At 31.8% G+C, this 24421-nt stretch overlaps 2 protein-coding genes across 2 annotated transcripts in view; both read left to right on the top strand.

Annotated features, from left to right (window-relative positions):
* PIG-P (phosphatidylinositol glycan anchor biosynthesis class P) overlaps positions 1-24421 on the top strand; it is a 271287-nt gene that overhangs the window by 224466 nt on the left and 22400 nt on the right. The gene's annotated exons all lie outside the window — the stretch shown is intronic.
* The window catches only part of Cpr (Cytochrome P450 reductase), a 33748-nt gene continuing 15915 nt past the window's right edge, over positions 6589-24421 (top strand). Inside the window, exons 1-3 of the mRNA XM_089698605.1 lie at positions 6589-6941; positions 22465-22651; positions 22882-23031. Coding sequence (XP_089554731.1) covers positions 6757-6941; positions 22465-22651; positions 22882-23031 — 522 coding nt within the window. The 5' untranslated portion in view covers positions 6589-6756. The remainder of the gene's footprint in view (positions 6942-22464; positions 22652-22881; positions 23032-24421) is intronic.

Raw genomic sequence — 24421 nt, forward strand, 5'->3', positions numbered from 1 at the left:
ATTAATAAGTACTATTTTTTATAAATACATCCTCGATTTATTGTATTCCATGAATCATCATTTTCAAGATTCTATTGATAACTATAAGTCTTCTCCAAGTGTAAATAACTGGAGAAACAACATTAGGTACAGTCCATAAATGGGTGTTCATAACTGGATGTTGTCCAAAACTGGGTGTCCATCATTAGATTTTTCACTGTCCAACACTGGTGCAAAAAAGTGTTTTTTTTTTTTAATTTCTAAATAACTTCATTATTTATGCATTGTAATCTTTTTTCTAAAATTGGTTACGTTAAAATAACATTAAATTGTTCATAAGTAGTAGAAGAATCCTGAGTATAGCATTAAACTATAACCTTAAATAAGCCTTGAATACCTGTAATCAAACGATGAACATTGTGAGGCTCGTCGACATGTGACATCTGCCAACTCGCACTTGGCCAGCGTGTTGGATTGCTACACAGAACTACTATACATATGGCTTGAACTCTCATAGGAGGTTTAAACAAGAACATATGGAATGATGATGATGATTATTGATTACATAACATTTGTTCGATACGGCTAAAATGAAGATAGCCCACTGACTTCCCACAGTATTTATTACTTTACTCTTACCACTGACTACTAGTATACTGCTCAAAGATGATATAATCACTGATACTGCTACGGGACACGTCACACGGAAACCTATCATACCTACCTATGGTTTAATTTAACATGTAGAGAATCGTAATAGAACATGTAGGCAATAAATAGACTGCAATAGATTTAGAGGAAACCTGCTTGAAGTATGGATATACTGAAGCCAGGAGGTAGAGGACCTAGAGGGCTATAGGAATCACCCCCATGTGCGATTTTTCGTATGTTCGGAGTTATGAGTTATGACGTTTTTTTTTTAAATTTTCACCTATTGCCGGGTACGATGAGATTTTTATTTATAGTTACGTGACTTATTGCGGTAGATGCTTAATTTTTTTTTGTGCTAAGCTGAAAGATTTGAAGGCCAATTCAGCGTGGTAACATTTACTATCGTTAGATATCTTTGAATGGAATAAAAAAAAAAGAATTGAATGCCAAGAAAGATAAAATTACCCAGTATGTTCACAACTTCAAGGGCCCGTAAAAAAATTAATTTACATAAAAAAAGATTTTCATTTAGCTTTTAAAAACTTGCTCTATCTATCAGGTAGTCTACCCTCAAAATTTAATTTTATTATTCATAAGGCTTCAATCGAAAAATTTAAATCTAAATGTGGTAAGTGCAAAATTTTAATTTACACTATAATGATTAATAAAAACAAATTAAATCTAATTACAAGGTGTAAAATTACAAGAAATATTTAAAATGGCCCCCCTGTTGCTTAATGCAAGTGTTAAATCACCAGAAAAATTTGTTTTTTAAAGATCTGAATTTTATTGTTTTTAATGGTTTCTTCTGCTACTCTCAATTTCCGGGTTAATTCGTCTAAATTGTGGCATTATCTCGAGTAGACGAGGACTTTGTAGTATTTCCATACAAAAATATCAATGGTTTTATGTCGGGGGACCATGGAGGAAAGGCTATAAGGCAGGCGTCACCGGCGCACGCGCAGGCCGCAACGACCAATCTTTCTTTCAGGGTACCTTTTTTTTCCCTATAGCTTAGCCTCCACTATACCCCGACCGAAACCCCATTGATGTTTTTTCTGTGGGGATACTTCATACAACAAAGACGAGAGAATGCCACAATTTGGACTAAATAACCCGGAAATTGTGTGTAGGTAATGTCAGCAAGAGACTGACATTACTCAAAACTTCTATGATTTATGAGAAATATGTCTACGAGTAAGGAAAAAATAAATATGATAACAATATTTGTAACGTTGTAAATGACTGTTTTTCGAAAACTCAAAATGTATAATTCAATGATGATAATATCATCGATAACTAAATCTTTTTGAATTTGAAGCTTGGACTATAAATCAACATTTTTGTTTACTGAAATATATTATACCTAAGTATATAATATCTTGTTATAGATACTACATGTACATAAGTATAATAATCTTAGGAAAGTCAAAACTGTACATTGAATATTTTTTCAAAAGAATAGTATAGTTACTTGGAGCTTGGGGCGTGATCTACAATAAAGATACCGAAGCCAAAATTATAGTTTTTAAATTTTTTGTCTGTCTGAATTTACGTCCGGGCTAAACTAAAAAAATACTGGCGGAAAGCTAGTAGATTATACATATTACATATCTGCATTTATAAACGGCGCGGATAAACTTGATTTTATGTTGAATTAATTATGATCCGGATTGTGACGTACAAATATTTTTTTCTGCGGTTTTTATAAAAAATTCGAGAAAAGACGGTTAATACACAGAATGGAAATTTATGAAGATTGGTATTTATTGATGAAGATTGGAATATATAAGATGTATTGGATGCAATGTTCTCACTTCTAATCTAATCCATAAGTACTATTGTTTTGATGAACTAACTTTTTCTATAAAGAGATTTCTAATTCGGTAGCGGGTAGGTACGAACTACGAAGGTATTACCTACTTAAAAAAAATCATACAATGATTTTTTGATACAAAAGATCATACAAGGATAATTTTGTAAATTTTTTATCGGTTGAGTTTGTTGGTATGAGACGATTTTTTCCCTTATTTTTCCAGCACTACAACTTACAAGGTCAATGTCCAAAAGCGATGTCGAAAACAAATCTCTTTTAACAGACGTTATAGTAATATATTTACCTGAAATAGCATTATTATATTGACATAAACAAAGATCACAAGTTTTTAAAATCCATCCCTAATGCATGCTACATTTTAGAAGCAACAAACAGCTGTCCCTCACCTTGAGTTGCTGACCCCTATTGCGTCACCCATCATAATATGTACATATTAAAGCGGAGGGCGACGTGTTTTTTCCTCGCTTTATTTTTCTGTCTTAGATATTTTAAACAAACGTCTCAAAATTATATACATGGTATATTTATATTTATATTTATGGGTCAGTTCATATATCAAAGCTTGGATGAGACGTGAGACTATTATCACAGACTAATAATAATATACTACGTATACAACTATGATAATGTATAAGCATGTGTATAAGATACTTATACATTATAATATTGAGTAAGTAGACAAAAAGGCGACAAAAAACTACCTATGCAGACTCAAACTTGAAACAGTCAAATAACAACCAGACAAAATATGAATAGATTGTTGTTGGTGTTATAACTATAATTATATTATTAACTAGCCGCTCCCCGCGGTTTCACCCCCGTGGCTCCTCTCCTGTTGGTCGTAGCGTGATGGTATGTAGCCACATGTAGCCTATAGCCTTCCTCGATAAATGAGCTATCTAACACCGAAAGAATTTTTCAAATCGGACAGTTCCCGAGATTAGCGCGTTCAAACAAACAAACAAACAAACTCTTCAGCTTTATAATATTAGCACAGTATTACAATATTATTGTGATATTAGTATAGATTAATAATTTAATAGTAGAGGACGTAGTAACTAGGTATGTAGTAGGTACCTAATCTGTGATGCGTTTTGATGTGGGCTCGCTTCGTTCACCCTATTTTTTTTCATAACATTCTAAGGTAACGGCACCAGTCGTGGACAAGCATCCAGTAATGGACAAAATAAATATTAAATTTAAATATTAAGACCAAAATTAACGTTATACAATTTGGCAATACTTAAAATAAAAGTTTGGTTCATAAGCTATCAAAATACGACATTTCATCTTATTCGGCCAAAATGTTTGAAGATGGCAGAACGTTATGTTTAGTTGCTGCGACTCGTTTCGAAGAAATCCGTTTTTACTAAGAAAATCCTTAAGGAAGTGAGGACACAATTTTGGTTATAAGAATTTTTGTATAAATGTCAGCAAAATTTGATATTACTTTTATTTATAGTAGTTAAGTGTACAAAATATTACACGATTTAGTATCATGATAGGTTATGTTGTTTAAATAAAATTCATCAGTGTCCATAACTGGATTTAATTCTATGGATATATCCATTTATGGACATAATATGTCGAAAATAAACTTTTTTTAAAGGAATTAATTACATGCGCTTTTCTGTATTGTCTTTTCTTTCTGATTAATAATATACCTATCACGACCATTTCAAACAAAGGGTTCCAATATTGTACAACAATTGTCCATGACTGGATTTGCTTTGGTTCCTATAATGGACATTGATATTTTTTGTTAAAATTACACTAATGGGTCCAACAACATAATATCTATCTAAACATGAAGAATATATTTTAGAACAATGGGTCATTATGTGCTGTGCGACTCGTTCTCGGCTTCATTCTCTATCACTGCGTAGAGAAGTCGCATACTTATGCGTATTGTAACGCATCTATCATAGAGAGTTCTCTGATGAACTGATTGGATCGTTGTCTGCTGCTAAATTCCACCACCATATAGCACACACGCTTAAATATCATCCACACCATCTTGACAACAGTTTAAAAAAAGCTTTTTGCCTCGTGCTACGATTTGGAATCCATATATCGCTGGACCGATCAGATCCGTCAGCAGCCGGATCAGACCGATCAGATCCGGCTGCTGACGGATTCAGATTGGCGATTCACTTCATGAGTGTAGCGGAATGCCAGAAAACAGAGAGATATGGCGGAACATCGTGAAGCGGATAACATCTACCCCCTAGAGTGATATGACGAAGAAGAAGAAGTCCCAAAATGGATGGAATGGCAGTACTTTTTTTAGTTATATTTTTCATCCCTGACTTATTGAGAAAAAAAACCATATTGGTGTTTCTTAACGGGCATAACTCGTATTTAACGATGCATTTGTCCAATTTTTGCCTAGAAAATGAAAATTAAGACTGTTTTAAATATTATAAGTATGCAAAATAATTAATAAGTACTATTTTTTATAAATACATCCCCGATTTATTGTATTCCAATCATCATTTTCAAGATTCTATTGATAACTATAAGTCTTCTCCAAGTGTAAATAACTGGAGTTAAACGACATTAGGTACAGTCCATAAATGGGTGTTCATAACTGGATGTTGTCCAAAACTGGGTGTCCATCATTAGATTTTTCACTGTCCAACACTGGTACAAAAAAGTGGTTTTTTAATTTATAAATAACTTCATTATTTATGCATTGTAATCTTTTTTCTAACATTGGTTACGTTAAACTAACATAGAACTAAAGGTATAACTAAACAATATCCAATAAAGTTAAAAAACCTACGAGAAATTTGCAAAAAACTTCAATTTTTTCCTTAATCTGTACAAGACTGGTGCCGTTACGTTATGCATTTTTTGTTGAAAAGGCAAATTATACGGATTTTAGATTTAAACAGCTTAAGTATTCCCCATCCAATAAGATGATCTAATATGTAGGTATAAAAAAAAATGTGTGCGTGTACTAGTGTACACACGTAAGAAGTGAAACTTCTTTATGACCTTATTTTTCAAAAAATAAAAGATGGCGCGTAACGGAAAAATGTCACGCGTAACGAAAAAATGTTACACTAAATTTTTTTCCAACCCCGATAAAGAAGTTTCACTTCAAAATTTATACTAATATATAATTATGGTAATTAACTAATTAGTAATTTGTAATTACGTATTAGTCGAAAATAAAAAAAGATATAAAAGGATATAACTTATAAGTATACAGTACTTATAAGCACAGATAATATAAAACTAGGTATACCTAGTTATAGTACTTAGTAAGTATAAGTACCTATAGTTCTGATCATCGTTATACATTGTATATCTTTTGTGTCTCTCTGAAGTCTCATTACCTAATCAGAGATTACGTTATCATAATAAAATGCTGAGTATCTGATGATTACATACACAATTATCTACAAAATAACTTTTATCATATACCTACCTATCCATATACCTAGGTACCTATTTTGAATGTTACACATGGAAACTGAAGTGCGCCTCGCAGCTGTTTATCGAATCGTAGACGCAAGTAATTTGCCTGAAAGAAAAGATACAAAATAAAATAAAAATAAGAATTTATATTGGTCATATAGAAAATTACAAAAAGAACTTGCCAGAAAGCCAAAAAAGTCATGTAGGTAAGTACTAATTACATATTATTTATACCTATTGTAAATTGTAATTAAATGAGCATACCTACAGTATGAAGACAGGCACCTAGTACGAATGACCTAAGTTCCTTAGACCTAAAGTCTAAAAAAATCTTACATAATATACCTACATATATACATGATATATAGGTACCTATATACTTAATAGTATGTACTTAATAATAATATTAATTCTATTTAAAAACGACTTTAGACGATTATCGCTTATCAACTCTTTTACAAAGAAGAGCTCACGTACGCAGTCGCAGCGTATGGATAAGTTACGTTGGATTGCATGTCATTAACTTATTTCCATTTCAAGTTCCAACAGAACACAAACCAGCACAGTCATTTCAGCACTCTTGACCTCTCGCTCACTCCTATTCGTTTCGTTCATTCGCCGATTTTCCATCACCATCGCCAAAAGAGTCGGGCAGCGAGCGAATACGAGTTCTGCGTTGAGCTCGTATTCGTAAACTTGTTCCAGTCACGCATTCAGTCAGTGTAGTTTAGGTAACGATACCGATTATACGTCGTTAATCGAATGTGTTAAGTTTAATCGTTTTCGTATAAAGTAACCCCTAAAGGTGACCTTGTGTTGACAAGTGATTAAAAAAAGAACTGAGAAGAGAACAATTTTATACAATGTCTGATAACACACAAGATTTAATAAAGGAGGCAGCGGCCGCGGCCGCTGTGACTGGATCGCTATTTAGCACATTCGACATAATAATGCTTATCATCTTATTTGGAGCAGCAGCCTGGTGGCTATACAGTTCCAGAAAAGAAAACAAAACAGATGATTTACTTCTGAGTAAATATTCAATACAGTAAGTAACTTTAATTACGTTTATCCAAGTAAGATCCAAGTCATACTTTTCATTGACCAACTATAAAGTTTTTGTACAATCGTTTTAAAATATGAATACGAAAACCAGGTTGAATATTAATTTGATGAATTGTTCTACCTTTTGCATTGATTTAAATTTATCGCCGACAGCTCATTACGCTTCTTAACTAGGTACCTACCTACATAATATTACGAGTGATAAGTTTCAGTGAAAAAATGCAATAGGTAGGTATGGTACGTACAGACAATAACCAGTATAAGTAGGTAGGTAAGGAACTTGTTTCGCAATCCTTCGTTAATTTAAGGTATTTATTGTTACTTTTATATTCCATTTATGTATTACTATCATTAATTAATCTTCATAATAGAGCAATAGTAGAGCAAATTAATTAAATTCTTTTCCTAATTCCTATTGACAATGCATATGCCCGGCAACTCGCGACAGGTGGTCGTACCTACTTTAAAAATTAAAAGGCCAAAATAATATAATAATTCTAATAAGATTATTATAGGATTGTGTTTTTGTATAGCTGTGGTAAATGCATAAGTACCTACTGAAATTTTAATAATTTCGTCTACGTCCACTAATATCACTGTAGAATTTCTTCTAGGTATAATATTATGTAGACCTACATATTATACATATGTAGGTCTACATATTACATACATATGTTTGACAAAACAGACAGGTCCAATGACCTCCATGAAAAGGTTTTCTTAGTGGAAAGTGGAAACCTTTTCTTAGTGGAATCGCATAGTACCTACTTGATGAACCTAATTTGACACTAAGATAAAGTATAATCGCCAATCGGGAATCGGGATTTATTTTATTTTACGCACGCTTGACGCTTCACGCTAGTAAATCCGCGGCTACAAATCCTAATTTTAGAATGGCTTATAGGTAGGTACTAAAAGTGGATAAAAAATAATGATTCATATGAATCTATATATAATACAGGTGTTAATTAATATTCATTCCTTTTCACGAATTAACATAAATAAATAACTGCAGTTTTATTTCATGTTTGTGGAGTAGGTAGGTATATCAATGTTAGGGATTAGGAAACAATATACATAATATAATAATTAATAAATGACGCTTTCATTATGTTACCACGTCTTACTGATAACAGATTTGATATGTAATGAATAATTCATTTGAGATTGGCTCTATTAATATATTATGTGAAAAAAATTATTGAGTATTGACTATCGTGGTAGTTACAAAGTGAATATTAATCGCGGTAAATTATAAATATTGTATAATAATAAATTATTATAAATCTACACTAACATTAAAGTTAAACACTGTAAACTGTGACTATAATAGAATATGTAAGTACCTATGTAAATTATTACACAAAAAATACGACTGTGTCGTCCTTTCAAACTCAGCGTGATTGCATTAAGCGGCCCGCGTCGCCCGACCCCCCGCCAGTTCCCCTCCGTTTCTCTGCACAAGTACATTCGTCGCCATACTGTAGGAAATATGGAATACTGTGCTAGTAGTATTAACTTTGGAGATACATAGATTTAAATATATTTGTAAATACCTACATCTAATTTATGTATATGTATATACATAATATTTAATACGTGAGGATAACAAAAAATTGGTACTCTTTCACGAACCAACTGCTATTCCCTGCTTGTTCTGCTAGTTCATCCATAAGGACTGTAATTCCAAAATCTGTTTTGATTTAGCCACTGAACAAAGGAGAATGGGCAAATTGGGCCTGAAACTTGGGCTAAGACCAATACACACGAAATATTGTTTTTGTGATAGATCATTACACATACCTAACGAAAAAAATAAAATAAAAAATAAATCGACCGGGTTCTTGTACAGTCAAGGCAAAAAGTTTAATTTATTTTGCGCACAATAACGGTGTTTTTAATTCGAGTGAAGTAAATATAAACCTAAATGTCACTGGAGTGACTGAGTTTAACCATAAAAAAACGTCTAACTACGTTGACTTATAATAAACACGGTATAGGTACCTGTGACAAAACATAATATTAGTGTATTTTGGTTATTAGAAGGCTTCAGATTAGTTCGTATTTGTAAGTGAAAGTGAATAGGAGTAACATAAAGATATTGTCATTGTCTTGCAACAGTTATTAATTGCAAAAAATATTATACACAAAGTAATAAAACTTGATGTGACTGTACAAAAACCCGGTTGATTATTTTTTTATATATATTTTTCCCGTTATGTATGTGTTATGATCTATTATAAAATCAATATCTCATGTGTATTGGTCCAACTCAAGTGTTCAGGCCCAACTTCCATAGTAAAATGCCCATTCTCCTTTGGAGAAAATTTGGTACATTACCCACGTACAAGTTACGCGGGCGAATTTATTACGTGTACACTATAACGTACGAACTTGACAAGATATTTGTGCAAAAATAGTTTTTTCTTTTTTTTACAGTTATGGGCAATGAACATAAATATAAAATAACTATCAATGAAACATAGATTTTAAAATTTTCTTGTCTTTTTGTTTAATAAGACATAAGTAGGTATTATTTTACAAGTAATTTTTTTACTTATTATTTTTTTTTTAATAATTTTAACTTCGTTTTTTTACTTAGAATTAGGTTTCTGAGGGCATTCATTTATCTTTTTTCCTCGTAGATAGGATATGGTTATTTTAATGTGGTAGGTATTACCATTTACCACACCCCGGACACTCCATACAAAATTATCGTTTTGACAGTCACACTGTAGAGACTGCAAATGTGTGGTTGGCACATTTGTGACTAGCGTAAAAAAAAATTCGCGTTTTTCTGATGAAATACATCCGTAAACAGCACAATATCTAACCATTATGTATTCTGTGGTATTATATAAATTACATACCTATCTCTGGCGTATTATAAATGAAAAGGATTAATAGAATTTATCATTGAAAACTCTATTTGAGACCTAGTTATTATTAAATAAACTCTTGTGTATGTATTTCATAATTTATTACAATAAAATAAAAATACATAGTAGAAATTACACTATTTAAATATCAAAACATTGCTACAGTTAGACTTTATGAAAACACTAAGTTTTCATTGCTGCATTTAAATACGAAAACAATCAATAGATATTACTATAACATTATTGTAATATCTTTGCTGTGGTACTTTAAAATACTCATATAACATATTACTACACGAGTTACAAGGACACAATCGATAATTCGATATATTAAGCATGTCTATTTTTACGATGACAATCGTTCCGTCACATATTCACCCGAGGGTTATCAAGAAATGATCACTTTCAAGGGTCTCGTGCACGTTATCACTAAATTGTGTAATGTCGTTCCACTTTTAAACATTCTTCTACATATGATAATTTAGCTGTAGTCTTGTCTAAATTTTATTTAGTAATTAATTAATTATTAATAATTGTAGTCCCGCTACCTGGTGCGTATTGTAATTATCACGTAAGGCTATTCGTCAGCTGACTCTCGAGGATAATAAATGAACGCAAGAAAATCCTATTCATTATCATTATCATCATCATTAGCCCATATACGTTCCCACTGCTGGGACACGGGCCTTCTATGAGGGTACAGGTCATAATCCACCACGCTGGCCACTTGGCCACACACTTGGCACTTGCGGGTTGGCGGATCACACATGTCGTCGAACTTTTAATGTCTTAGTAACATGTCGGTTTCCACCTAAAATCCTATTGCATAAGGATAATTAAATAAGAACAAGGTCTGATTGGTATTTCCATAATATATTAACTTGGCTTAATTTATTTTACTTTTTGGATATCTTCATATACATTTTAAGTGTTTCTATAGCTCAGGTATTCTGATGTATAATCGTAAAGTTTCATCTAAATTCGCCCAGTTATTTTTTCGAGAGAGTAACAAACATAAGTATGCATCCATCCTCAGAAACTTTGTATTTATAATATTATGTGTGTATGAAAATGATCAATGATGACGATACATCGATGGTGATTTTTTTAAAGGCTGTACCTATACATATAAATATACTTACAGCATATATTACATGAACGTTTGAACGCGGAAGCTACTTTCAGTAACTAAATGCACGTCAGAGATTTCAAATAGGAACGTAATGCGTAATTGCAAACTTGCAAACATTTATATTGTTTACGTATATCATAGAGCTAGCGCGCACGAGCAACTTTGTCTCCGCAACTATTTTGTCTCTCCCATCAATTGTATGGGGAGTTGCGTCGCTACGTGCGCGCACTTTCATACTAGCCCATGGGTGGAGAGACAAAATAGTTGCGGAGACAAAGTTGCTCGTGCGCGCACTGTCTTATATTATGTACATGCATATTGCTTTAACTATACGTCTAATATACATACTAGCATCGCGATCGTCACTAATTGTCGAAATATGTACTATTAAGCTACAAGGTATAAAAAATAATTAATGCAAAAAAAATGAGAAGTAGTATTAAAAAAAGAATAATTTGGAAAATCCAAAAGTGCACGCCTCATAATTTTTTTTTAATAAATATTTATTAATTATTATTTTTGTTTATTTAATAACAATTAAACCACATCGAATCAGACCCTGAAAAATGAAAGGGTTCTATTCCTGAGCATACTCAAGCGTAAGAGAAAAAAAAAGACTCGATTAGTAAAGTATTTCGGTCGCTATCGTGTTAACAAGAAAAAGGATCCGCACATACAGACACACGGACGTCCAAGACAGAACTTTTTTAAACTGTTTTTTAACTAGTTTAAATAACAAAAATGACATCAAAAATATCATGAACGTTAAAAATAGTGTTTTTTCTTAATATGTGTGTGTATGTATTATCTTACAAGTGCAATGTATGATACATAAAGACATTTTAAGTTTGAAAAATCAGATGTTTTGCGCGAAGTGACAGTAGTACCCACCTCAACGCTTCGCTTATGAGGCGTGCAATAAGCTAAGTATATACGTATATAGGTAGGTCAAATTGTTGTTAATTTTTGCTCATAAGTCGTTAATTACGAAAGCCTGTTAGCCTATCAGTTATCACAGAATACCTTATAGCTAGTCCCAATGAGACTGTCTCATACTTTCATACACATAACACAATATAAGTTGTCACGCGACTTGTATTTAACTTACCAACACTACGCTAAATTCTCTATTAGGTACACCCAATAATAGGGCTCAATGGATTCGATTTAATTTTGTTACATTTGACCATTTTTGGCCAACTCATATCCTGAATTATTTTTCCCGTTGTTTAAGGCGCTACCCGGCAATTTCGACTATGTTCAACCTCTATAAAGTCTGGTACAACATAAAGCACAATACCGAAAAAAATATATAAAATAGGATAGTCTTTGATCTTTAATTGCTCGCGAGGAATTTTTTCCAAAGTTAATAGATTTCTAGAAAAAAAATGTGCCGTGGTCATCGATTTTTCCGCAAATACTCTATAAACTTCGTAACCTGCTGACTTAGAGCTCTGAAAATTTTATGTTTAATAAATTATCAGTTACACAACAGTCCCTGACGAGGATTTTTTGTTTCACTGATTGGTATCTTTTTAAATACAAAATGCGAGGAAAAAAGAAGGTGCAGCGGGAGAGATTTGAGATCCGTCAAGTATGGTCAAGGTTATTAGCGCATGTATAAGCCTTAACAATTATTAAATTTTCAACTTCCGGTTTTCACCACCGTTTTCACGAGATAAAATATGGTAAACTTATGATGTATAAATCAAAACAGATAGGAAGCAGATTAGACCAGCACCAGGGCCATTAATTTTTGAAACAAAAAAAAATAGTAGTAGGATGAATCATGAAACCCATTAGAAAAGGAGGGGAATGTGATAAAAATTAAAGGAAAAATAAATTACAGATAATCCGAGTTCGGGGAGTGGGAGGGGGGGGTCTTCTAATGCTAAAAAATGGTTTCTCTTGATTTCCGACAAAACTACAAGTCCTATGGAAAAAAGTTCAATGGCAAAGTTGTAGACGTAATAAAAAGTTCTACAACTTTTTAATTCGCAATTTTTTTCATAAAAGGAGGGGCCTTTTCTAATGGGTTTCATCCTACTACTTACTATTTTTTTTAGGTTTTTATCATTTTATAAGGGATTGGCCCTGGTGTTGATAGTCGGTAGATATTATGGTAATGGGTGCGGTTTTATTAACGAATGTATGATTTTCTTAAGTTTTAAATTTGAAAACGCGACTTACAATTTTTTTTTAATTCTTCAATAAAACTTAACAATCGACAAGGAAGCATTTTTTAAACCACAAATACGGTACGTTCTTAGTAAATAAAAACTGTTTTTTTTTCTTATTAATAATAAGTACTTACTTGTAACATATTCGAATGAAAACTTGGGATACGAATAATATTACATGTCCGTAATATAATATTTTAAAATAAAAGATTTTAAATTCTTTTAGATGTGATTTTTATTGTTGTTGCAGTATATAAAAAAATACAAAAAAAGGTCTGACGACCCTAATTCAACGAACAAATTGTTTTACATTGAATACAATACTAAAAGCGAGTTAATCCGTTCAAAATTTATTGTGTGGTTCTCGAAAAAAATTGACAAAAAAATAGTTCTAGTAAGTTCAACGTGTTTTTTAATTTTTATACATAACAACGGCAATTTTAGATTACTTATAAAAACGAAATAAGTATGTTATTTTTTTTATCTTAAACTAGCTGTCTCGGCGAACTTTGTACCGCCCGGGCCCTGTCAATTGTAGTAAACACGGAATAAGATTGAAGAAGATTATGCCAATTGTAATATCGTATTATTTTTATACTTAGATCATTATAGACTGGGGTAGAAGCCTTTAAAAATAATGAAAAGATAAAAAAAATCGCAGTCGGATGAAACCCATTACAAAAGGAGGGGAATATGATGAAAATAAAAGGAAAAATAAATTACGGTCAATCCGAGTTCGGGAAGTGGGAGGGGGCAGCTTTTAAGAGAAAAAAATGGTTTCTCTCGATTTTCGACAAAACTACAAGTCCTACAGAAAAAAGTTCAATGGCAAAAGTGTAGGTAATTAAAAGTTCTACAACTTTTGTATTCACAATTTTTTCACATAACCTCAAAATTTAGGTGAAAAATTCATAAAACCAAGTTTTTGGTCTTTTATTTTTATCTACTTCAGAATTTATTGTTTTTCTACGAAATTTGGTGGAAACTTACTTTATTATGTCCCAAATACACTGTAATTTATTTGATTGAAAATATTTATTTTTTCGCCATATTTTGAATTAATACCAAAAAAAACAACCTAATTTTCAATCGAAAAGTCACCCGTCAAAATATCAGCTATTTTCAAAAACTGGGTGTGCCTTTTATTCATTAAAATCTTTACTTTCATATGGTGTAAAAAAAATAAACACCACTATAGTAAATGTTCTCAGGAAATGCATACAAACAGTGTGATAATGAGCTTTTACTAAATCAGGCATACTTCTCGAACTCTATATCTTCTCTTGTATCGGCTTTTCGGTAATATTTCAAAAGAAAAATAATTATCTGTTCTAAGTTTAATATTTTACAGCATATTCAAAAGCAAAATGATGCCGATAAAAACATTTCAGGTAGTTCGAGAAGTGTGCCTGATTTAGTAAAAGCTAATTTTCACAATGTTTGTATGCATTTCCTGAGAACATTTACTATGGTGGTGTTTATTTTTTTTTACACCATATGAAAATAGAGATTTCTATGAATAAAAGGCACCCCAAGTTTTTGAAAAAAGCTGATATTTTGACGGGTGACTTTTCGATTGAAAATTAGGTTGTTTTTTTGGTATTAATTCAAAATAAGGCGAAAAAATAAATATTTTCAATCAAATAAATTACAGTGTATTTGGGACATAATAAAGTAAAAGTTTTCACCAAATTTCGTAGAAAAACAATAAATTTTGAAGTAGATAAATATAAAAAACCAAAAAGTTGGTTTTTTGAATTTTTCACCTAAATTTTGAGGTTATGTGAAAAAATTGTGAATACAAAAGTTGTAGATCCTTTTATTACCTACAACTTTGCCATTGAACTTTTTTCCGTAGGGCTTGTAGTTTTGTCGGAAATCGAGAGAGACTATTTTTTTCTCTTAAAAGCTCCCCCCTCCCACTTCCCGAACTCGGATTGACCGTAATTTATTTTTCCTTACATTTTTATCATATTCCCCTCCTTTTCTAATGGGTTTCATCCGACTGCGATTTTTTTTTGTTTCAAAAATTATCTACTCTAGTCTATTAAGTTACTTAATGATCTAAGCTTTTATACATACCTCCCTACATAGTTCTGCATTTAAAAAATTTAAAAAAGTGTTATCAATACTTACAATACAAGCTTACATACAAGCATATTATTTTATGTAAGAATTGTAGTAACTAAACATGGAATAAGATTGAAGAAGATTATGCCAATTGTAATACAATGCCAATTTAAATTTACTTACAGTTCTGATACAGAAAAGATTTTTTTTATTCAAAACTAAGGCGAATGGCGGCTTTATTAAAATTACAGAAGACCTTCAGACACTGTATTTGTTTTCCCGCCTTCGGCCTTGCTTACCGTAGACATGGTCAACTTCTGATGAATATAAATTATATTATAAACTGCCATTATAATTGAAAATAGATTTTTTATTAAGTTTTATATAAAGAAATAATAAATATCTAATATAATAATTTAGATTATGAAGGAGGTAGTTACAACATAACTTACACATATATTATGTTGTAATACTAATTTGCTATTAAATATATTTTAATGAAGTTTAATGTACATATTACTGTTGATAGTAGAGTGAAATGACATAAAATTGTAATTTTAATTCATATAGGTAAAATATTATGTACTTACTTACCTTAAAATAATTTTTATTGCTCGATCTCGACGCGACGTCGATATCGGATCGATAAAAGAAAGCGAGAAGATTTTGTTATATAATTAATACAAAAAAAAACATACGAACAATATTTACAAAAAATAATTCTATTGATTTCTTAATAGGTAGGTACCATACCTGGCAAAATTATTGCACAATATCAATGTTCAAAGAGTGCATTGACCGAGGGATCGAGCATTAATTTGAATATTAAAAAGTAGGTACATATAATAAGAATTTATTGGGTATAATATTATTAAGGGCTTGGTCTAGTAGTGCAAACAAATGCATCCTGTCATCCTATATGTAAATAATACAAATGTACTAAGGGAAAGTTGCTCCACTTAATTTTTAAAAATTAAATCATTCGTATAATTTAATATTCGTAATAAGTACCAAAAATGACAATTTGAAACAATTTTCGTGAAAATTACACCGGGTGATTTTTTTTTATCAGTACACAAAATTTGCGAATACTTTCTATTGATATCTTCAACTTCATGTTTATATAACTGATCAACTTTTACAAAGAAATTTGGACGAAATATAAAAAAAATAAGCTTTCCATACAAAATGCATAACTCTATACATTTTTTTCGACCTAAGTTTCTTAGTGAAAGTTGTTCAGTTTAACTAATAAAACGGATAAACAAATTTTGTATTTAATAAAAAAAATGTAATGTTTGTGTTAAAAAATTATAAAATAGAAAAATACGCAAATGAAAACAAAAGATATTTATTTCTGACTAGCTTCCGCCCGCGACTCCGTCCGCGCGGATGTCAGTCTTCGCGTCTTCTACAGATTTATTATATTATGTATTATGTATAATACATATATAGATTTATATTGATAAACCTAATAAATCTTTTGCTAGCATTCTGATGCTTTATCGGTTGCACTGGATTTATCTCTTTTATGTCAATCGCTTGAATGATATAGGATGGGTCCTTGATGGGCATCGAATGCTGAAGTCTCGAATCAATCAATTCTGACAGTAAGCAATTTATGTAAAATCCAATAATGGTCCATCATTTTATTTTGCATACTTTTACGTTACATACTTTTTTATATATTCTATTTTATATATTCTATTTTTAACGAATGATTCACTCCAGTCCAAACAGCAAATAAGCAGACTTCTGCTTCTGCAACGTTTAGTTGTCCCTGAATTTGGAAAAAATAGTCATGATTCTTATCTATGACAAAAGTGTTATTTTTTGCATTGTATTTCAAATATTAAATTTTTTTAACCGCATCTTCCGCATTCATGTCTTTTGCCGGAATTAGACATTTAACTTCTACTAGTCCCATTTTCCCTTTTTGATATGGGAGTGTATAAAGTAAATTTTTTAGATATTTCTCGTTATACTTTTAAAAAGTTATTATTGTCATTTTGCTCATTAGGTAAAGTAATTTCGATATCAGTTTTAAGTTTTTTGATACCTGCAATAATAACGTCATAATCGCCTGCACATACTTATCGATTACATTTACACCCTGTATACAATCCACCATCCACATTCATAATGTTTTCCTGTCCTCCTCTCCTTTACGCTGTTCACCGATACATTTTAAATGAGTAAATCTGCTACCACTGAAGGATGTTTCATTGTGATCAGCAAATTTTCACCACTGTTGTCGATTATTTGTTTTTCATTTTTAATCAGCAATTGGGAATCATCAGTTTTGTTTTTTGCAGATTGGTGATGTACCCTAACAATACGTCGAAAAGGGAAAGCATCAACGAATTATCGTTTTCGTCCTCTTTTTTTATTCTTCGCGTCTCTGTTACTTCTGTTTGTTTAGTTCTCAACCCCACTGAATTTTGATGATGTGATGATAATCCATTCGTTTTAATATTGGTACTTAGAGTTTTTTGGTAGTTTTGTAGTTAGACTAAACTAGAAATGGTGGACTAAATTTGTCAGCGCGTCTGTAAGATCAGAATATAAAACCAACATCCTGTATTTAAGTTACAAAATTAATAATCAAACAACATGCCGCTACGTTGAAAATGACTAGAAGAAAAAATTAAAACACCTCGGATCAATTTTGGAGTAAACAAATCATTTTCCCCGTATGGGGATTTCCCCGGATGAACTTGGGAAGTTCAAGTTCTCAATACAAGTTTATATTATATTTCGTATTTCTCAAACGAAAAATAAACATTTTTGGAACTTCAAAAAAATTATATTATAAGAAAATTTATGAGCTTACTTTAGTTTTAAAGAAATATATATACATCCCTTTACTGACACCCCGTAAAATAAAGAAATTGTTGCCAATCACCTTTGCAATATATTTGGTTTCATTAACTTTATGTTCGAAGATAATTTTTTTTCTAGTAGTTACACGCGTATTTTTTTCGTTTATTTTCCATATCGAAATCAAATGTTTAAAAATACGAATATTTGCACAAAACTAAGATAAAAATAATCAATTAACAAAAATATTAAATTTAATGAAGTAGAGCAACTTTCACTTCGGTATGAAGGAAAATCGAGCGTAGAGCACACGTCAGAACGCTCCGGCCCAAGGAGCGCGACTAAAGAAATTCGCTAGGATTTTTCCTTATTATTTTAAATATTTTTTTAATATTTAAAGAATTATCAAAATTAAAAAAAAAATTTTTTTAAAGGATTAATACTCATTGGTCTTCAACCAACTCGAATAAATTAATGGAAAAAATAACTTTTAGCAGTATTTATCAATCGATTTTGTAAGGCAAAAAATGGGAAAATTAATGAATTTATAACGCTCTAATTAAGAAAATCATAAGTTTTTCGGCAATTGTATTCAGCAGTTTTTAATAACGACTATATAAGGATAATAATGCGCTGATCAGATTATGTAAATTGTAATCGGTTGCAACGTAGTGAGTGCACAAACTTAGCTCGAAATGATTTTGGGGGAAAGAGACTTATCTTGAAGGCCTGATTAAGGTAACATAAAGTAACTTTATAAATGTGAAAAAATTCACGCGCATTGCGTATATAACACTAATTGATAAACAAGAAAAAAAAATTCAGTTTATCATTTCATTAGCCGGGAAAAAATTGTCAAATAACTTGTTGAAAACGCAATTTTGCTAGACTGCAGCCTTAAGGGCCGATTTTTCAATGCTCGGATAAAACTTATCCGTCCAATAAAGTACACAATAATATTAAAATGTCATGTAAACTGTCAAATACGGGCAATTAGAATACGTTTTTAAAATGGTAGTTTTATACATTATTAGGCGAATAAGTTCAAATTTCAAATTTCAAATTTATTTATTATTAAACATACATACATACAATTACAATTACAATTTATTACAATATACAATTAATATTCATGTAAAATTATATAATTATATAAATAAAAGGCTACCAAAACAATTTATACAAGCCAATGTTTCCCTAGCTAGGTTACTGGGCAACCTGTGTTTAGGAGAAACAGCTTGCCTCTAAAATAAATTCACAAAAAGCCTCTTAGCAAATACTTAATTATAATTAAAATTGGTTAGAATAGAGAGTAGAGAAAAAAAAAATATGTATAAATTTAAGATGTGAGAATGCTGGTGTGTCGTATGAAACTGTATCGTATGAAAGTATATATATTTGTGCGTGCAAGTGTGTGTGTGTGTGTGCGTGTGTGTGCAAGCAGTTTTATCCAAGCATTGAAAAATCGGCCCTAATTATTAATACAGATTTTTTATTTTTATTTTTTACGCATTATGTAGTTACAGGGCTTTCGATATCAGTTTAATGTTTTTTTTTTATATCTACAAATTGTAGATATTGTAGACTACAATAGTTACGGAATAATCGCCTGTGCACACTTAACGATTACACCCTGTATATCGACTAGGTAGCCAGTCAAAATTTTTTTTAATCGATTTTTTGGAAACACGATACCAATTAAATAGCTGTTTATACGTTACTCAAAACATTAATTTTATGTGCATATTTGTTATTTGTAGATAACGGAACTTTAGACGAAAAACGAAAAACAGCTTAAGTAAAAAGTGTATTTTTTAAATCTTGTGATATCCATATTATATACCTTACCAAGTTACCAGTCATAATTATTAATAACATTATACCTAGATGATGTAATGATAAAATATGCATAACTAACCTAAAAACATAACATTGATAGCGATATTTTCAGTTGACATAACCCCACGTATAATACTCCGCTGTTACGTTAACACTACAAACACTCGATTATTGTCTTTTAATAAACTAGTCCTTGTCCCGGCTTCCCCAGGGTTGTGCCGGGACAAAAAAAAATGTATAGCCGATGTAAATCTATTTACAATAACAATTTAATCGACAGATCGAGCGGTTTTAAGTCAAATCCAAGTAGACCTCGACGATAAATCCTTCCTCATTATTTACTTATAATATTAGTATAGTTTGAGCCAATTTATCTACATTCTACACTAACATCACATTACTAAATAGTACATAGTTACTTCGAATATCTTATACAGGTAACAGGAATGATAGGAGAGAAGTTTGTTAATTTGAAATGAAAAGCCTCCGAAACTATTAAGTACTGTATAGATTGAAAAAAGTTTTTCACCAGTATGATGATTTAGGCCATTATGTATTTTGATTGTATCCCGGCCCATCTCGAGGAGACGAAGTTGGAAAGCTGGGCTTGTATATAATAAGTTCATCGTTTTAGTTTTCACAACAAGCTTTCGGGTTTTCACTTTTCACTTTTAAAACAAGCTTTCGGGTTTTTCTAGTACATATACATACCTATTAACTCAATGGGGTTTTCCGTGTATTCATAATATTATCATTTCTCAAATGATTCACAAAATAATTAAAGTTTTAGACTTAATTTTATTTTTCAATGCGCCAAACTCAATATTTTATAATAATACTAGCGGCCCGCCCCGGCTTCGCCCGTGGTACATATGAAAAATAGATGTTGGCCGATTCTCAGACTTACCCGATATGCACAGAAAATTTCATGAGAATCGGTCCACCCGTTTCGGAGGAGTATGCAGACTAACATTGTGACACGAGAATTTTATATATAAGATGTCCTATGTAATAGGTTAATAGATATCCATATAGGTATGTATTATAATATAATATAGATAATAGATATCTTTGAAGGTATTATATACATATATTGTGTTGTGTAGTGTCAGCTCATAATTGTACTAACTTTATAGACCGGGAGATACTGACACAAAATTTCGAGTCATTTGTAACAGGATGGCGGTTCTACAGGGGTCTTAGTACGCAATGACAAAAAGAAAAACGATGGTGTGAACGCTGGTACCGGCGGCTTAGTCGCGTGGGCGTTAGTCGAACTCGTTGGAAAAATAGCGAAGTCAAACGATTTGTCACACAAAAATTTTAGAATTTACCGATAGCCCATAAAAAAGAAGTAGGCGGTAGTGTCATGCCATACTTTTCCGGTGTGACTTACAGCCCGCCATACCGACGCGAATGTGTTGATTTAAAAAAAACAATTCAACCATTTGTACCAGGCTAACATTTGCACAGGTAACCATCGTCGTGCAGCCATTTACGAAAATCGCCATGCCATACTTTTCGGACGATTCCAAATGGTCGCCATACCGCCGAAAATCTGCAAATTTTTTTTTCGCCGAACCATTTGTAACACCCTAAATTTTTTTTTCAACAACTCCTGAATGATTATAAATAGAAGTGTGATAATGCCATACCTGTGGGAGGTGGCGAATGTGTATAAGATTTTTTTTTATTGTATGATTTTATTCGTATTTTGAACGATTTGTAACAGTATGGCATTAATCTTTCCTATAAGTTTGAGGTTCAACAAATATAAATACAAAATTTCAAAGATCTAGGTGGTAGAAATCTTCACTTCTATAAATTAATAATAAATTTATTTATGAAGTATGGCAGCACTTTTTCCCCCTACTAGAAGTATGGCAAATATAATAATGGTCACATTTTATCAAATACTCTCCAAAAATCCAAATGCAATACTGGTACAAAAAGTTTGGCGAAAAAAAAAAATTTTGCAGATTTTCGGCGGTATGGCGACCATTTGGAATCGTCCGAAAAGTATGGTATGGTGATTTTCGTAAATGGCTACACGACGATGGTTACCTGTGCAAATGTTAGCCTGGTACAAATGGTTGAATTGTTTTTTTTTAAATCAACACATTTGCGTCGGTATGGCGGGCTGTAAGTCACACCGGAAAAGTATGGCATGACACTACCGCCTACTTCTTTTTTATGGGCTATCGGTAAATTCTAAAATTTTTGTGTTACAAATCGTTTGACTTTCGCTATTTTTACGACGAGTTCGACTAACGCCCACGCGACTAAGCCACCGGTACCAGCGTTCACACCATCGTTTTTCTTTTTGTCATTGCGTACTAAGACCCCTGTAGAACCGCCATCCTGTTACAAATGACTCGAAATTTTGTGTCAGTATCTCCCGGTCTATTAGTGTTCCTGGAACATACTTTTCTTAATCTATCTCTAATCTCTATGTTGATATCAAAAGGAGTTGTCCATGTTCAATGTCATAAACTAATTCAAATTAGTTTATAACCATGAATAAATAAGTTTATACAAAATATCTAGATGTTTTGTAATAATTTAACGGTGTTAATCTTGTTCTAGGCCTGCTGGATCCATACAGGTTACAGAGAACTCTTTTATAAAGAAACTTCAATCATCTGGTAGAAGTCTTGTAGTATTTTATGGGTCACAGACGGGTACCGGTGAAGAGTTCGCAGGCCGACTTGCCAAGGAAGGCATACGATACAAGATGAAGGGAATGGTCGCAGATCCAGAGGAATGTGATATGGTTTGTACAGTACTTTTTATGTATTATCTTATTTTAAATAGAAAACGTCAAATATATACCTACCTACTATGTATAAATAAATTAATACTTTAGTCAGTGTTGATTTGCTTGTTTGTATTTATAAATTAATTATAATGATGACAATACATATCACAATTTAAACAAGCGTCACATTTATAATAGCGCGAGCGTGAATAATAATGTAGAATAATGTATAATTTTCCTTTTAGGAAGAGTTAACGAAATTAAGGGATATACCAAATTCTCTCGCCGTTTTTTGTGTAGCAACATACGGTGAAGGAGACCCCACAGATAATGCTATGGACTTTTATGAATGGTTGAAGAACGGAGAGCCAGAGTTGACAGGATTAAACTATGCTGTAAGTAGAATTTATATTTATGAATTGTTTGGACAATTTTAATGTTTCGACAATTTTAACGAACAGAACATTATTGCTTTGAATGCAAAAAACAAGCAAAAAACAGTATATCTATTTTTAGCTCTAATAATGAGCACGTTAGATAATAGCTGTGTTTTACCTGAAAATAAAACACATATTAAATACTTACCTATATTTGAAGCTTACTTATTGAGAAGGTACCTAGCTTTTTCCGCCTATTTTCCCTCTCTTTCTCGTTGTATATATGCTATCTCTCTCGCACACGGCACACCTCCCACCAGGTGGCGCGGCCGGCGCACGATAATGTGCAGGCGCTTGATCTTCTTCATTGAGTCGAAATCCTCAACAGGTGGACGTTAAGTGTAAGCTTCAAATATAGGTAAGTATTTAATATGTGTTTTATTTTCAGGTAAAACACAGCTATTAAACACTTGACCGTAATTTGAAGCTTACTTATTGAGACCTGTTTGTTACCCACCTGGTGTACAATATATGGACGCCAATGTGAATTTGAATAGGTACATAAGTAATTACTTATTTCTTTATTTGAAAGAGTAAGGTGTGCAGATAGTATACCAATAAATCACACAAATTTTTATATTATTTATATTAACAATCCCAGATGAAAAGTTAATCAAATAAGAACCAAAAAGTTAATCATAATGATTAAAAGTATTAGAACTTATGAGATTGGTTCAAGCGTACCTTAGTTAACCTTTTGGGCTTGAAAAGTTAAAGTTACTACAATTTTCACTATCTTTAGCGTAAATCTGCGAAAGCGCCAGTAACGACTTTCAATTACGCATTTAGATGTTACTTACAAAATGAAGCAACAGCTGATCCCGACGAGGCAAAAATACCTCAAACTCAAACCTTTATTTATTCAATTAGAACTCTGTAGAAGCACAATTGAATCATCTTAACATAGAATTACCACCTGTCTCAACTCACACAGTTTTAACCCAACCTGCTACAAGCGGACAAGAAGAGAACTTGGTCCTTACTTTTGGGGTCAGAAATAAATTTAAAAGGTCACCCCTTGAATAAGGCAATAAAATATCAAAACAGGTAAACGGTTTTAATTATAATACAGATTTTTAACATCCAACCAAACCGTGCGGTATCTATTAATGTTTAGAGCCAACGCCACCAATCATAATCTAAACATGGCTAGTACTTTCAGTACAATGCATGAATTATTTATTTAAAACTGATAGGTCATAAACTCTGTACTGGAAACAAATATACTGAACTTAAGAGACTAAAATGATAAGGAGCTTATCTGTGTCCCAAAACTGCAATTACTACAGCCAAGTACGTTACTTTTAATCAATTCGGTTTTAAGATATAATTATGATTTACATCAGAA

Source organism: Colias philodice, chromosome 9 (assembly GCF_061535455.1).
Source record: "Colias philodice isolate Cphi_HAF_F1 chromosome 9, ilColPhil1 Martin Lab GWU primary, whole genome shotgun sequence".
Taxonomy (NCBI): domain Eukaryota; kingdom Metazoa; phylum Arthropoda; class Insecta; order Lepidoptera; family Pieridae; genus Colias; species Colias philodice.